Source organism: Malus domestica, chromosome 05 (assembly GCF_042453785.1).
Source record: "Malus domestica chromosome 05, GDT2T_hap1".
Classification (NCBI taxonomy): Eukaryota; Viridiplantae; Streptophyta; class Magnoliopsida; order Rosales; family Rosaceae; genus Malus; species Malus domestica.
Window position 1 is genome coordinate 35,383,238 of NC_091665.1, and position 14,989 is coordinate 35,398,226.

At 43.5% G+C, this 14,989-nt stretch overlaps 1 protein-coding gene and 1 long non-coding RNA gene across 3 annotated transcripts; both read right to left on the reverse strand.

Moving 5' to 3' along the window:
- Positions 1-7,144: 7,144 nt before the first annotated feature.
- On the reverse strand, positions 7,145-7,996 carry LOC139196529 (uncharacterized). Of its 2 annotated transcripts, none has more exons than XR_011581536.1 (4): positions 7,820-7,996; positions 7,639-7,736; positions 7,458-7,555; positions 7,145-7,282 (listed from the first exon to the last, which is right to left on the reverse strand). It is a non-coding gene; the product is annotated as an uncharacterized lncRNA (long non-coding RNA). The 2 variants fall into 2 exon arrangements; XR_011581537.1 differs by lacking the exon at positions 7,145-7,282 and adding an exon at positions 7,341-7,374.
- Positions 7,997-11,803: 3,807 nt separating this feature from the next.
- Positions 11,804-14,044, reverse strand: LOC103411681 (L-ascorbate oxidase-like). Its single transcript, XM_029102817.2, has 5 exons — positions 13,640-14,044; positions 13,426-13,518; positions 12,910-13,122; positions 12,636-12,824; positions 11,804-12,535 (listed from the first exon to the last, which is right to left on the reverse strand). Exons 1-5 carry the CDS (start codon positions 13,922-13,924, stop codon positions 11,948-11,950), a joined length of 1,368 nt encoding a protein of 455 aa, XP_028958650.2. The 5' UTR covers positions 13,925-14,044; the 3' UTR covers positions 11,804-11,947.
- Positions 14,045-14,989: the final 945 nt, after the last annotated feature.

Here is a 14,989-nt window from a genome sequence, read left to right on the forward strand (position 1 = left end):
GCAACCAAGCGAAGGTCACAAAACCTGACACTTTCTGTTGTACCAAAGTCTTCGCTGATTTTGTGCATCAACATTTGGCGCCGTCTGTGGGAAACGACACTTATTCCTACTCTCTTCAGCTGTGTCAAGCTGGTTTCTATCATTCGTACACTTTCTTTTGATCAGGCATCCCTCTCCAACATGGGAAGCGAAGGAAGCCACAGCACACAGAATGACACCCCCCTTGCACATAGTGCGAAACAACGAAAGAAGGAAGGAAAACGAGTTCTTCTTCAAGCTAAAGTCGATGAGTTGGAAGCTCAGAACAACAAGATAGCAATGAGGAATGAGGTCCTCCAGGAGCAATATGAGAAGCTCTTCGAGACACTCCACGAAGCTAGGCAAGCTCAGACACGCGAGCTTGTTGCCCCCGTGGAAGTCAACCATCAACTGGGTGCCCTCCAACATGGAGGGTCACATGCATTCGACATAGATATCCCTGATAGGGAACAGATTACCCCTCGACTTGATAATCAACATGAGGCTTCTCTTAACCCAGTTGCTTCGACCCGAACCATGAGAAGTGGAGGGAGACACCTCTTTGCTGAAGGGGCAGAAGGATCGAAAGCCGTCTTTCGCGATTGTCGGGATTTCCTGAAGCAACGTCGAGAGAATTCCATCCATATAAGCTCAAAGATCAATGACCCAAGGATTTCTGAGAGACTCGGTCCCCTGCCACGGCCCGAGCCGGCCACCAATTTGGGGAAGGGGCAACAAGTCCTAGAGAGACATGAGGGTACAGGGGACTCAGAGGTGTTCCGACAGACATACCCTGGAAGCCAGTACAACGAGTCCAGGGAAAAATCACATGCCCTTGATCAAACCTTCCTAATTCCAAGAGGAGATGGAGATTTACGAAAGAAAGCTCCAGTGGCACATAACTCCGCTCAAGACCCCCTTGTCCTACAACTTATTGAGGAAGTAAACAAGTTGAAGGCTGAACGTCAGGCTGAAATACCTGACTGGAACCAACCCAGGCCTGGCCCTCTTACAAGGAGGATCCTCAACACCCCCCTTCAAGCAAAGACAAAGCAAAAGCTTGGCTTGCAACTTTATACTGGAAAAGAGGACCCGATTGAGCACCTTAACCTCTTTGAGTCCACCATGGCATACCGGATGCACACCGACGAAGAGCGATGTCTTCTCTTCCCCTCCACCCTCTCTGGTGGAGCTCTAAATTGGTATTGTCGTCTTACACCTGAGACGGTAGACTCATTTGAGGAATTGAGGAAACTATTTGTTTCCCAACACATTTTCCAAACCGATCGCTTGCACTCTGCAGATGACTTGTACACTATCCGCCAGAAGCCAGACGAGTCATTACGTATGTATGCTGGCCGCTTCAGCCATGAATACTCCCGGTGTGCCGAAGCAGATGACAAGACTGCCCTCAAAGCCTTCACGGCAGGCCTACGTGATTGTTTCTTTAAATACATGATCAATGCCAATACTTGGAAGACTTACTCTGAGGTGATGGCGCAGGCTTATAACCATGCCTCCGCCGAGGCAAAGACATATCAGGAGAAACCCCCTACAACCATCCTTTATCAACAAGTGGGAGGTGGAAGCCAGACTCACCTAAATGAGAAGACCTCGACTTCCCAAACAGCAGTGGCACCTCCCCATGCCTTGCATAATGCTTCACCGAATCAACAGACATATCAATTTCAAGGCAAGAGGAAGGATTTCCATCCTCACCACTCTCCTTTCAGTAAAAAGAGTAAGGGACACTATCCCGATAACCAAGGGTATCGCCACAATAACGCTCGCCCCCAGGCAGTCAATGCAGTGGGTCAAACCCGCGTCAAGATACCCCCTACCCCAAGGTATGAGACATACACGCCCTTGAATGCCACATGCGCGGCCATTTACCCCAGCATAGCTCACCTGATACCAAAACCAAAGCCGAGGCACCCAGATTACACGCCCCCGAATAACGCGGGCACGTTTTGTTGCTACCATGAGCATAACGGCCATGATAGCGAGAAATGTATCATCCTCCGTGATCGTATTGAAGCTTTGGCACGAGAAGGAAAAATTGATCAATTCCTTCTTCACCCTCAAAGGGATAACCGTAACCAACGCCAGGTGAATGTCATATATTCCATAAGCGGCGGCACACCCATATCTGAATCTTCCAATAGGGCCATGAAAAACAGTGAACGAAGTCTGAGGCCTGGTCACCAAGTGTTTCACGTGGAAGACATCAGGGGAGGGAAGTATCAAAAACCTAACTGGGATCCGATATGTTTCTACCCTGAGGAAGAAAGAGGCATCATCTACCCTCATAACGACCCATTGATCGTGGAGGCTCACATAGCCAACTTTGATGTTCGACGAATCCTCGTAGACACAGGGGCTTCGGTCAATATCATGTTTGCCGAAGCTTTCAGGGCGCTCAGTGTAGCTGAACACTTGCTCGATCGCTCGATTTCTCCTCTGATAAGCTTCTCCGGTGATATCGTGCAACCCTTAGGGAGCATACATTTACCCTTTACTATTGGTACAGGCCCTTACACGGCTACCATTACCACTAACTTCCTAGTGGTTGACTGCCCAACGGCATACAATGTCATCTTTGGGCGCACAGGCATCAATGATCTCAAGGCTATGGTATCCACGCATATGCTGTTGATGAAATTTCCAACCCCCCATGGCAACGGCTACATCAGAGGAGATCAGCTTAGTGCACGATCATGTTACAACACTTCAGTTAAGCAACAACACTTGCCCGGACCCAAGGAAACCCTGTCTGTACATGACCAAGTCACAAAGACCAGCCTAGATGAAGCGAACTTGGATCTTCCTGATAGCAACAATCAACCCGATGATCCTCGAGATGACTCTTTCACCCAGCAAGCCCAACCTGCTGAAGAGTTGGAGAAGGTACCTATCTCAAGAGATTATCCAGATCGCATGGTGAAGATTGGCACCACATTGTCACCACCCCTTCGGTTAGCATTGATATCTTTTTTGAAAGAGAACACTGAAGTCTTCGCCTGGTCATACGAGGACATGCCAGGCATCTCTCCCGATGTCATCTGTCATCGTTTGAGTATTGACCCCAAGATCAAGCCGGTGAGACAGAAGCGAAGATCTTATGACGCTGAACGATACGAGGCAATGAAAGCAGAAGTTGAAAAACTCAAAGGCATAGGCTTTGTCCGCGAAGTCAATTACCCGACATGGGTAGCAAATGTGGTCCTTGTTAAGAAAAATCCGACCAAAGAAAGTCTTTTGCTTCAAAAGGTCTTGTGGAGAATGTGTGTTGACTACACCGACCTAAACAAAGGGTGTCCGAAAGATAGCTTCCCTCTTCCTCTTATTGACAGACTTATAGACTCTACGGCCGGGTGTGAACTCCTGAGCTTCATGGATGCTTACTCAGGATACAACCAAATCCTCATGAACCCTTCGGATCAAGAACACACAGCCTTCACTACCGACAGAGGACTATACTGCTATAAAGTCATGCCTTTCGGCCTAAAGAATGCAGGAGCGACTTATCAGAGACTAGTCAACTCAATGTTCGCCGAGCAGATTGGGAAGAGCATGGAAGTTTACGTTGATGATATGTTAGTCAAGAGCAAACATGCTGACCAACACATCACCAACCTATCTGAAACTTTCACTATTTTGAAGAGGTATCGAATGAGGTTAAACCCCAACAAATGTGCCTTCGGCGTAGGCTCTGGCAAATTCTTAGGTTTCATGATTAGCCAACGAGGCATTGAAGCTAATCCCGAGAAGATCAAAGCAATCCTCGACATGAAGGAACCGGTAACTTCAAAAGACATCCAGAGCCTTACTGGCAAGGTGGCAGCCTTAACCAGGTTCATTTCTAAGGCCACAGACAAATGTGCTCCCTTTTTTAAAGTACTTAAGGGAAGTAGGAAGTACATTACATGGACTGATGAATGTGCCGAGGCATTCAAAAACCTCAAGGAGTACATGAGTAAAGCCCCTCTACTCTCCAAGCCCGAGGTAGGAGACATTCTCATTATCTACCTATCGGTATCAGCTTCAGCCGTAAGTTCCGTTCTCATTCGAAAGGATGGGAATATTGAGCGACCTGTCTACTACGCTAGCAAAGCCTTACAAGATGCGGAGACACGGTACTCTAACATTGAGAAATTGGCTCTGGCATTGGTCATGTCTGCTCGAAAACTCCGCCCTTACTTCCAAGCGCACTCCATCATCGTGCTTACCAATTATCCTCTTCGACAGATACTCCAAAGTCCTGACACTTCAGGGCAAATGATCAAATGGGCAATAGCGTTGGGTGAGTTTGACATCTCCTACCAACCAAAGCCAGCTGAGAAGGGCCAAGCAGTGGCAGACTTCATTGCCGACTTCACATATCCGGTTGACATTGCTTCTACACCTGAAGCAGTGGCTTCATTACCCCCAGAAGCTCAGAAGATAGAACCAACAACCCCAGCATGGAGTCTGTATGTTGATGGCTCATCCAACCAACAGGGCTGTGGAGCGGGACTAGTCTTGACTACACCCGACAAAGTAGCAATGGAGTATGCTCTTCGTTTCAAATTCAAGGCATCAAATAATGAGGCCGAGTATGAAGCCCTTCTAGCAGGATTACGTTTGGCCAAACACCTCGGGGTTAAACAAATTGATATTTTCAGTGACTCCCAATTGGTGGTCAACCAGGTTACCAACAACTTTGATGCTAAGGACAGCTCCATGGCAGCATATCTTGCGCAAACACAACTTTTGCTCAAGCACTTCCACTACCAGATCACCCAAGTTCCTCGAGCGGCAAACAGTCATGCAGACGCCCTGGCTCGCCTCGCCTCGGCTGTGGAAGACAAGATTGGAAGAAAAATTCATGTCGAACTGTTGGCAACACCAAGCACCATGGCCGCAGAAGTATGCAACTTACAACAGGGGGATAGTTGGATCACCCCGATCTATAATTTCCTTGCTCATGGCATCCTCCCAAATGATAAAGTCCAGGCTAAGCAAATTCGATACAAGTCTACCCGCTACCTGATCATCAATGATCAACTCTATAAGCGAGGTTTTAGCCTGCCATACTTAAGGTGTCTTACGCCTGCCGAGGCGGAAATCGTCCTTCGGGAAATACATGAGGGAGTCTGTGGAGATCATGCTGGATCTCGGTCCCTAGCACACAAGACTTTTCGCCAAGGATATTACTGGCCAACACTCCACCAGGATGCCATCAAAGTATCCCGCTCATGTGACAAATGTCAACGATATGCGGCTATTCCTCATTCCCCTCCAGAGCCTCTTACTCCTATGATCAGCCCTTGGCCCTTCGCCCAGTGGGGACTTGATTTGATCGGCCCAATGCCGGCAGGGAAGGGCAAAGTCTGTTACGCAGTCGTTGCAGTGGACTACTTCACAAAGTGGGCCGAAGTAGAACCCTTGGCAACCATTACTGAGGCAAAGATAGAAGACTTCGTGTGGAAGAACATCCTTTGTAGATTCGGCATTCCCAATGCGATAGTCACTGACAATGGGCGACAGTTTGACAACAAGAAGTTCAGGTTGTTCTGCTCTAAGTTCAACATCAACTTATGCTTTGCCTCTCCAGCTCATCCCCAGTCTAATGGACAAGTTGAGGCAATCAACAAAATAATCAAGCGCACTTTGAAAACCAGCTTGGACAAAGCTAAAGGCTGTTGGCCAGAATTTGTACCCCAAGTTCTTTGGTCATATCGCACTTCATATCGGACTTCAACAGGAGAAACTCCATTCTCACTTGCCTTTGGCACAGAGGCGGTTGTCCCTGTTGAGCTCGAGCAAGCAACATTCCGAGTCCAGAACTACATTCAAAGTGAAAATGACAAACAACTCACCCTCAACTTGGATTTAGTCGAGGAACACAGAAACCAAGCTCACTTGAGGAATGTCGCCTACAAGCAGCGCATCTCCAACTATTATGACTCTAGGGTCAAGCCTCGTTCTTTCAAAATAGGAGACTGGGTCTTAAAGAAAAGATTACTCTGCGACAGAGTCCCGAGTGAAGGCACACTTAGTCCAAACTGGGATGGACCGTATGAAGTCATTGGCATCAGTCGCCCTGGCTCTTACACACTTAGAAGCTCCGATGGCAAGACCCTTGGCCATCCATGGAACGCTGATCACTTGAAGTACTACTATAAATAGACTCACGATGTACAAGTGTTGAGCTATAGCCGTTCGGCATCCTATGTAATGAAGGCCATTTGGCAATGAATTCAATAAAGAGGTAATTGAGCTATATCCGTCTTCCACAGTCACTACAAAACAAGCAAATGAAGACCGTGTCAAGCGCCAAAAAAAAAAAAAAAAAAAAAAAAAAAAAAAAAAAAAAACAACTTCATCCAAAAAGCTTCACCCGAAAAGCTTCACCTCCAAAGCTTCACCCACAAAGCTTCACCTAAAAAGCTTCACCCAAAAAGCTTCACCATCAAAGCTTCACCTAAAAAGCTTCACCCAAAAAGCTTCACCTAAAAAGCTTCACCCAAAAAGCTTCACCATCAAAGCTTCACCTAAAAAAGCTTCACCCAAAAAGCTTCACCCGAAAAGCTTCACCTAAAAAGCTTCACCCAAAAAGCTTCACCCGAAAAGCTTCACCTAAAAAGCTTCACCCACAAAGCTTCACCTAAAAAGCTTCACCCAACAAGCTTCACCCGAAAAGCTTCACCTCCAAAGCTTCACCCACAAAGCTTCAACACCAAAGCTTCACCTACAAAGCTTCAACACAAAACCTTGCTCCAAATAAACAAATTTTGTTCACAAAACCCAAGATGCCCTTGAACTTGTACAAAAACACTTGGGTAAACATAAACATTTTTTGTTTTACACCCACAAGGGCCCAAAATTTTCCTTCTTATTTATTCACTTATATATGTTCCCAAACATATTATAATAGATCCAACAACAAGCCAAAGTCCCAAATTTCATAATGGACAAAAGTACAAGCAATTCATCAATAATGAAGGTGCTACAAAAATTGGAATCTGCCCCAAAATAGAAATCCAACCCAAGAGACTTTTTCTCTCCCTCCCTCTTCCGCCTCCTTTCATCTATCAAATTTCTGCAACCTCTGCTCTTCTCCAATGGAGCTGAATTTTGGACACCCTATAGTTCTTGAGCATATGAACAACTTTCAAGAAGGAACCATTTCTGTTGGAGCGACGGAAATTAAAGTGTTGAAGCTCCAAACATGATAGTCGGCTTCTTGCAGATTTCGAAGCTGTTGTGATGTTTCGAAGATCTGGAAATATTTAACCGTTAGTTCATCCTGAATTTTTGATATGTTATGAAAGAGTCGATGAGGAACAACTTCAATGAAGAAAGCATACCGATCTGAACAAGAGAAAATGGAGTTTCGAAGCTCACAACAAATCTGACGGGTTGACAGACAAATAATAACCAGTCATTCATCATACCTGAGTTTCTTGAGTTATACAGCTCCGAGGGATCTCAAATTTGGATATGTTGTAGTTCACAAGCTGAGGAACAACTTCAATGAAGAAAGCATACCGATCTGAACAAGAGAAAATGGAGTTTCGAAGCTCACAACAAATCTGACGGGTTGACAGAAAAATAATAACCAGTCATTCATCATACCTGAGTTTCTTGAGTTATACAGCTCCGAGGGATCTCAAATTTGGATATGTTGTAGTTCACAAGCTGAGGAACAACTTCAATGAAGAAAGCATGCTGATCTGAGCAAGAGAAAATAGAGTTTCCAAGCTCACAACAAATCTGACGGGTTGACAGACAAATGATAAACAGTCACTCATCATACCTGGATTTCTGGAGTTGTACTGCTCCGATGGCTCTCCAATTTGGATATGTTGTAGTTAAGGAATTAACGAACAACTTTCATGAAGACAACTTTGTGATTCGACCTACAGATGATGGTGTTATGTTGAAAAACAATTCCGGTTGTTAGGGGAAATGAAAAACAATTCCACCAAAGAAACATCATTATGATGTTTCATCATTATGGTGTTTTCATCATTATGATGTTTCATCATTATGGTGTTTTCATCATTATGATGCTTTCATCATTGTGATGCTTCCATCATTGTGATGCTTCCATTATGATGTTAATGCACCAACGGTTACACCTTCTGCAATTCCACTTATTCGGGCCTAGCAACCTTCATCAACAAAATCTATGAAGAAAAAGTCCGGGGCTACCACTTAGAAAACAAAAGAATGAAGTTTTGGTACTTACGACATGGACTATTAGCAAGACACCTCATTCGTCAACTCCCTCGACTAGAGACTTGGGGGACTCCCACCATATGCTACTACGCCTTGGTACTCAAAAGTTCGTGACTACTCAGTGACTTGGATTTTTCAAGTCTCCAACCGAGAAGTTTTCCTCACTCGGGAAATTAAGGGAACACTACCTCAAACTACATGCTTCACTCACAAAGCTTCAACAATACAGGTTTCAACAAAAGCAAAAATTCAAAGAACTTTATGAAGAAGGCTTTGGTGTATTTAACACAATATGTTGAAATGAAGCAAAGCTTATTTATTAATATTTTCGATAAGCCACAAATATGTACATATACATGAGTCAAAATAAACAAACAAAAGGGAGCCTTCACAAAGGTTGCTTAGGGGAAGTCTCAGCAGTCGGTAGAGCCCCAGAAAGAGAAAGCACCGGAGGGTGGTTATCCGGAGCCTCAGTACTTGACAAAACCCCAGAAGGAGGAGGCATTGGAGGTTCATCATTTGAAGCTTCATTACCAGGTACAGCCCCAGAGGACGAAGGCAATAAATGCCTTTGGAACAAACCCACAAACCGCTGATGATCAAGTAAAACCTTACCATCAGATTCCTTCATCTGGTCAAGCTTCCTCTTCATGTTTGTAGCATAGTCATGGGCGAGCCGGTGCAACTGCTTATTCTCATGCTTGAGCCCTCTAATCTCCTGTTTGAGACTCATCACTTCAGCAGCCAATGATTCAACTTGGCGGGTTCTAGCAAATAGGCGTTGGGCCATATTAGACACAGAACCTGCACACTGAACACTAAGAGCCAGAGAGTCCTTAACAGCCAACTCATCAGACCGTTTGGAAAGTAGTCTGTTATCTTTGGGAGTGAGAAGGTTCCTGGCCACCACTGCAGCGGTCATATCATTCTTCATCACAGAATCCCCAACGGTAAGAGGACCAGTAGGGGATATGAAGGATGGGCGCCATATATTGTCTGGAGAAGGCGTGGCTGTCTCTTCTCCAAGGTTCAAGTCAAAACGACGGTCGGAGGGTCCAGACATTTTCAAATGTGTTGAAGAAGGAAGAGGTCAGACAAATCAAGATCTTAGAAGTGCAAGAAATGAGCTTCTACTGGTAGAGATTCAAGTGTGCTGTGGAACTTAATGCCAGCCTCTATAAAAATCTGCACTCGACGGAGCTTCAGAAATCGAAGAGGCGTTTGCTTTCTCAAAAGCTGGGCTGCTCAGAGACCACGAGGGCCGATCTCAGAAATCGAAGAGGCGAATGCTTTCTCAAAAGCTGGGCTGCTCAGAGACCACGAGGGCCGATCTCAGAAATCGAAGAAGCACCTGCTTTTTCAGCCTCGTCAGCACCTGTCACATGCACACTCAGCTTTGCGGAAATTACGGGCAATCTGTCGAAGATTTCTGGTGAAGTAGAAAGCACGTGAATCTTACTGTTCAATCACCGCTCTCCATATGCACCATCAACTCCTCGGGTACCACATATAACTTTGTCAAAGATCTCTGACAAAGTTTAGGCACGAGAATTTCGAAGTTCCAGCTACCCTACTATTACCCATAAGGGTAAAGGAACAGCACCACTGCTTGACAACTGGAAAGTCCCTATGTGTGTCGACCTCCGTGTTTTGCGGCAAGACAGGTTGGCAAGAACGTCCAACCTTTACTCACATTCGAGAAAAGACTCCCAACATAATTACTTTCTCAAAAACCGGAGTAGCACCGCTTTCCGAATCTCGAGAGTCAGATCCTCGACGGGATTGCTTGTTCGAAAACCGAAGAGGCACAACTCTCAGAACTTCGAGAGCCAGATTTCCTTAGATAAAGCTTGTCTGTAATCTTCACACGTAATATCAGCTTTCCAGATACCACATACCACTTTTTCAAAGTGCTCTGACAAAATTAAAACACGTGAAGCTGGCAGCTCCCACTACATTGCTGTGACCAAGAAGGGTAAAGGAATAGCATTACTACTTGTTATTGGGAAATCCCTATATACATTGACCTCCCTCCTCAACGGACAGGCAAACCTGCAAAAATGCTCAACCCTTTCTCGCATTCGAAAAGGCACCCTCAACATAACCTCTCGAAATACTCAGCTTTATTTCCCCCCGATAATACCTCAGCAAATAAGCCACACCAAGAACAAGAGTATCTCATATCATCAGGGTCGAAAGCAAGAGTATCCCATATCATGCTTTCTCCCTGTCTTTGTCTTTGTCCTTGTCCACACCTGCAGGACAAGGAGAAAGAGAGCAGTCAGTCGGAACCTGAAATCAAACCTCCAATTTGGAACTGACTGCCTGGAGCCTTTGCCTGGTTGCTTACTTAGCATTGCTCTCGAGTACTCATCCTCAACTGCTGTCAAGGTCACGAATTCCACCGGCAAATACCTCATGACAGTTGATCAGATATTGGCTCTTTACACTGGAGCTGCCAAGCGTGGATGAGTCACTATGAAGGAATGTTCTGAAGGACCATTTAAATGCAAAGGTTGCACACCACTTCTGCCATGCAAAAGATTGAAGCAGAAGGTTCAACGGTGAGCTGAAACAGATCACTACAGCACGACACCTTTCCATACCACATTCATTATTCCGTCAACAGCAAAAGTATCCCATATCATCAAGGTCGAACGTACTCTAGATTTGATGGACTTGTTTTGACCCTCAAATTTTTGAGTCGGCCTTATACTCTGAAGGGCACCAGAAAACCCTCCAGCACAGTTCAAGAATAAGCCTGTGGAAAGTTACTTCTTCAAAAGCAAAAGTATCTCATATCATCTCTTATCCATTTGCTTCTCCTTATCCTGGCAGTTGAATGAGAGACAAGGAGAATGAGAACAATCAACCGGAAGCCGACGTCAAACCTCTGATCCTGGGTTGCTTACTTGGAAGTTTGACTGCTTACCTTGTCTGTCACCTCTTTCGGCAGATCTCCTAGCTCGGCGACTTGGGGGACTCCTACTATAGGGTTCGTATCACACTTGACTAAGCCCGAAACTACAACTAAGCTTCAAGTGAAATTGATACATTACCTTGTGCGTCAACATCAGCTAAGTACACCATTCCCGGATGGAGGAAAGGTACTTCCAGAGAAGGGCAGATGAAGATCAGACCACACTTCGGTACTTAGAAGTTTCGTGATTACTCAAGGGATTGGATCTTGCAAGTCCCCAACCGAGGAGTTTTCCTCACTCGGGAACTTAGGGGAGCACTGTTTGTACCATACTTGACCAATCCCGAAACTACCGAGCACCGGCCAACGCTATACTGTCAAGGACCCAGAAGAGTTCCCCTCCGACCAGGAGGCCAATCACTACTCGACACGTGTCAAGATTAGAAGCCAATCAGAGCGCAGCACGTGTCGACATCAAGAACCAATCACAACATGACACATGTCAATGTGACAAAGCTACAAGTTTTTTCTATAAATAGGGGTCATTCCCCCACAATATTGCCTAATGCCATTTTGTGTTAAATCATTCACAAGAACTCACTAAATTGAGAGCTTGATCCTTTGTACTTGTGTAAGCCCTTCACTACTAATAAGAACTCCTCTACTCCGTGGACGTAGCCAATCTGGGTGAACCACGTACATCCTGTGTTTGCTTCTCTGTCTCTATTCATTCACGTACTTATCCTCACTAGTGACTGAAGCAACCAAGCAACCAAGCGAAGGTCACAAAACCTGACACTTTCTGTTGTACCAAAGTCTTCGCTGATTTTGTGCATCAACATTGTATATGTCGTAGTTCTCGAAGTCGTAGTTTTCCGGAGGAGGGTTTTGGTCGAAAACGCGGTTTAGGTTTACATTTTCTTTTAGGGCTACTAAGTAAGGTGTGTGGGGAAGAGAGAAAGATACATTGTTTACGGACCATCTGTGGACTCCATCTATCTTGTTTTGTGTGTTGAGAAGCACAATCACTTTGTCTGAAGTGAGAGGAGGAGTGTGAGTGAAATTTTTGTGGGCTTTGAGTGAAAGACTTTGTGCCAATCTTTGTGCAGTTTCGTTCCATAGGGGGCCTGCGGTCGGAAGAGTTGGAGGAGATTTCTTGGGGTAGTTTGGATAGTAATTGAGGATTGCTAGGCCGGTTAGGGTTGCAGGTTTCCGACTAACAACGTTTGTAGTCATCCAGTAGTTTCTTGATGGGTTTTGGTTTGCCTTTACCAGGATAGAATAGGTCTCGCCGGAGTAAATGTATAGGTTTTGGATCTCAAATGGCTCCACATAATGCCCATCGGCTTCAACAACAGTCATATTGTGACCCTGCATAGCATTTTATTTTGTCACTAATAAATACAAGCTTTGAAATTTTTTAACATAATTGGAACTATTAGAGACTTGGTGAGTATTGAGTTATATTTACCTCAATTTGAAAATTTAGAGCTGATAGAGAGGTCAAGCTACTAATCCTTAATCGGTATGTTTTTCCGGAGATTACTGTCAGAATATAGGAAGAACAATCAGGATTTGTCGCGTTACAGACCCCGGCTTCTAGGCTAGGAGTTGCTAGTAGAGAGCAGTTGAATCTCCCTCTTCCATTAATCAAAAGTGACTGAAAAGTTAATGGAATGTACATTACCAACAGTGTAAAGTAGTATGTACTTTTGTAATTTTGATCAATGAAAATAGGCATTTACCTGAGGCTCCCCAACCCAAACAAAAGGTATGGAGGACAAGCCAGTAGCTTGTTCAAAAGTACTTTTGTGGTACCAGTCATTAAGGATAATGCTTCTGTCATAATCATAGACAAAGGGCTCAGAAACTCCGTTAGGAACCGATACAATAATCGATCCATATAACCCGGCTTCTCTTTGAATTCCATAATGTGCATGGTATAGATATGATCCAGCCTGCAATTTAAGCCATCAAAACTTGTAAGATGGATTAAAACATTGTTTATAATCATAAGCATATATAAAATCATTCGCCGAGGCTGATCCTTTGATTCATTTTCACTGAAAAATTTGCAGATACGCAAAAAAAGGGTAATGTTGTATTTTCACAATATATATCTAGCATGTCACATCAAATTGTCAGTTTGATATCATAGAATGATCAATGGTTCAAATTGACAGTATGACAGCATAACATGTCAGATATATATTATCGAGAAAAATTCCGTCCAAATTATTGGTTCAAGCTCCAAATCTTACCCTATCCACAACAAATTTGTATATGAAGATATCTCCAGGCAAAATAGGACATTGAGTCACACCTTCTGTTCCATCACTCCAAGGTGTTCCAATCTACAATATTAACTCAACAAGAGAACAAAACTCAACATCTAAAAAGTTTGTATTCAAACGCCGACTTGAAAATGAACAAACGCCGACTTGAAAATGAACATCATGGTATGAAACGACGTACCTGTCGAATTCCATGCCAGTGGATCGCTACATTCTCCGTTAACAAGCTGTTCTTAAGCTCAACTACAACTGTGTCACCTTGCTGAGCCAATATTTTTGGTCCTGGGGTTCCCCCATTGATGGTTATGACCAGCTTCTTAAAGCAATCTGGAGATTTGTACTCATACTTCACCTCCCATCTGTAATGCCGGATTCGACCTTCGACCTTCGACACAGCTACCGAAAAAATCAAATGACATAAAACCAACAGCTTCACCAAAGTTCTGCATTCTAAAATCTCAACCATGTTTAATTATGCTGAAACTGTACAAACAACTTTAGGCCTGGCATGTATATATATATATTGAAACATATCTTACTGAAATTTAATTAGATTTGGCTTTGCATGAAACTATGTATCCAATACAAATCTTGGTCAAATAGAACGGCTCGAAGAATATTTAAAATCTGGTTGAACTTTCAAGCTTATAAATTTGCCAAAAGGATGCATGTGGTCTAAAATATCCATAATATCCCGATATTTTCATCGAAATTTCCATATTTTTGGACTACCGATATTTCCGATATCATCGATATTTTAGACCTTGCTAAGTAATTCATGTATCTTATCATGCAATGTATAAAGTGTAAATTATTGTACTAATTCATTATATATAAATGATTATGGTGTGTTTAAACTTCTTTCATTAATTACTACATATTTTCTACACTCACAATGTTTGCTAGTTCGCTATATAATCAACTTAAATCAGTTATATCTATCATGCAATGCATTTCCTTCCAATTTTTTGTGATAAACTAATAGATAATTGACTAAATAAACATCCTGCAAAGTTTCAATAAAAATTTCCAAGTTTTTCTTACAATTTCCGTGGTTTTTATTCAATTTTTATCGATATCAATAATATCCCGATATTTCCATCGAAATTTCCGTGTTTTTGGACTACTGATATTTCCGATATCATCGATATTTACTACCTTTGGTTTCTTTGTAGATGAGTGTGAACAATGTATATATTAAGATTGTTCTAAAAATCTCCTCCTAGCGTCGTCTGACTTCGCCTAGGCGCTAGGCGGATATTTACTCACATAACAACGATAGATAAAGGCATTATCACAACTTAGGGATGGTGAGCAATCCCAATAAAATAGAACTTAATATATACATATTAAAAACAAAAACAAATGCAAAATCTCCGGATGACTAATACTATTCCAAGTCATGCATGAAACATACACATTTGTCCCTTCATGCCACTTAGTTATAAGCAACCATCATGCATTCACTAATACTATTCCAAGTCATGCATGAAACATACACATTTGTCCCTTCATGTCATTTGGTCATAAG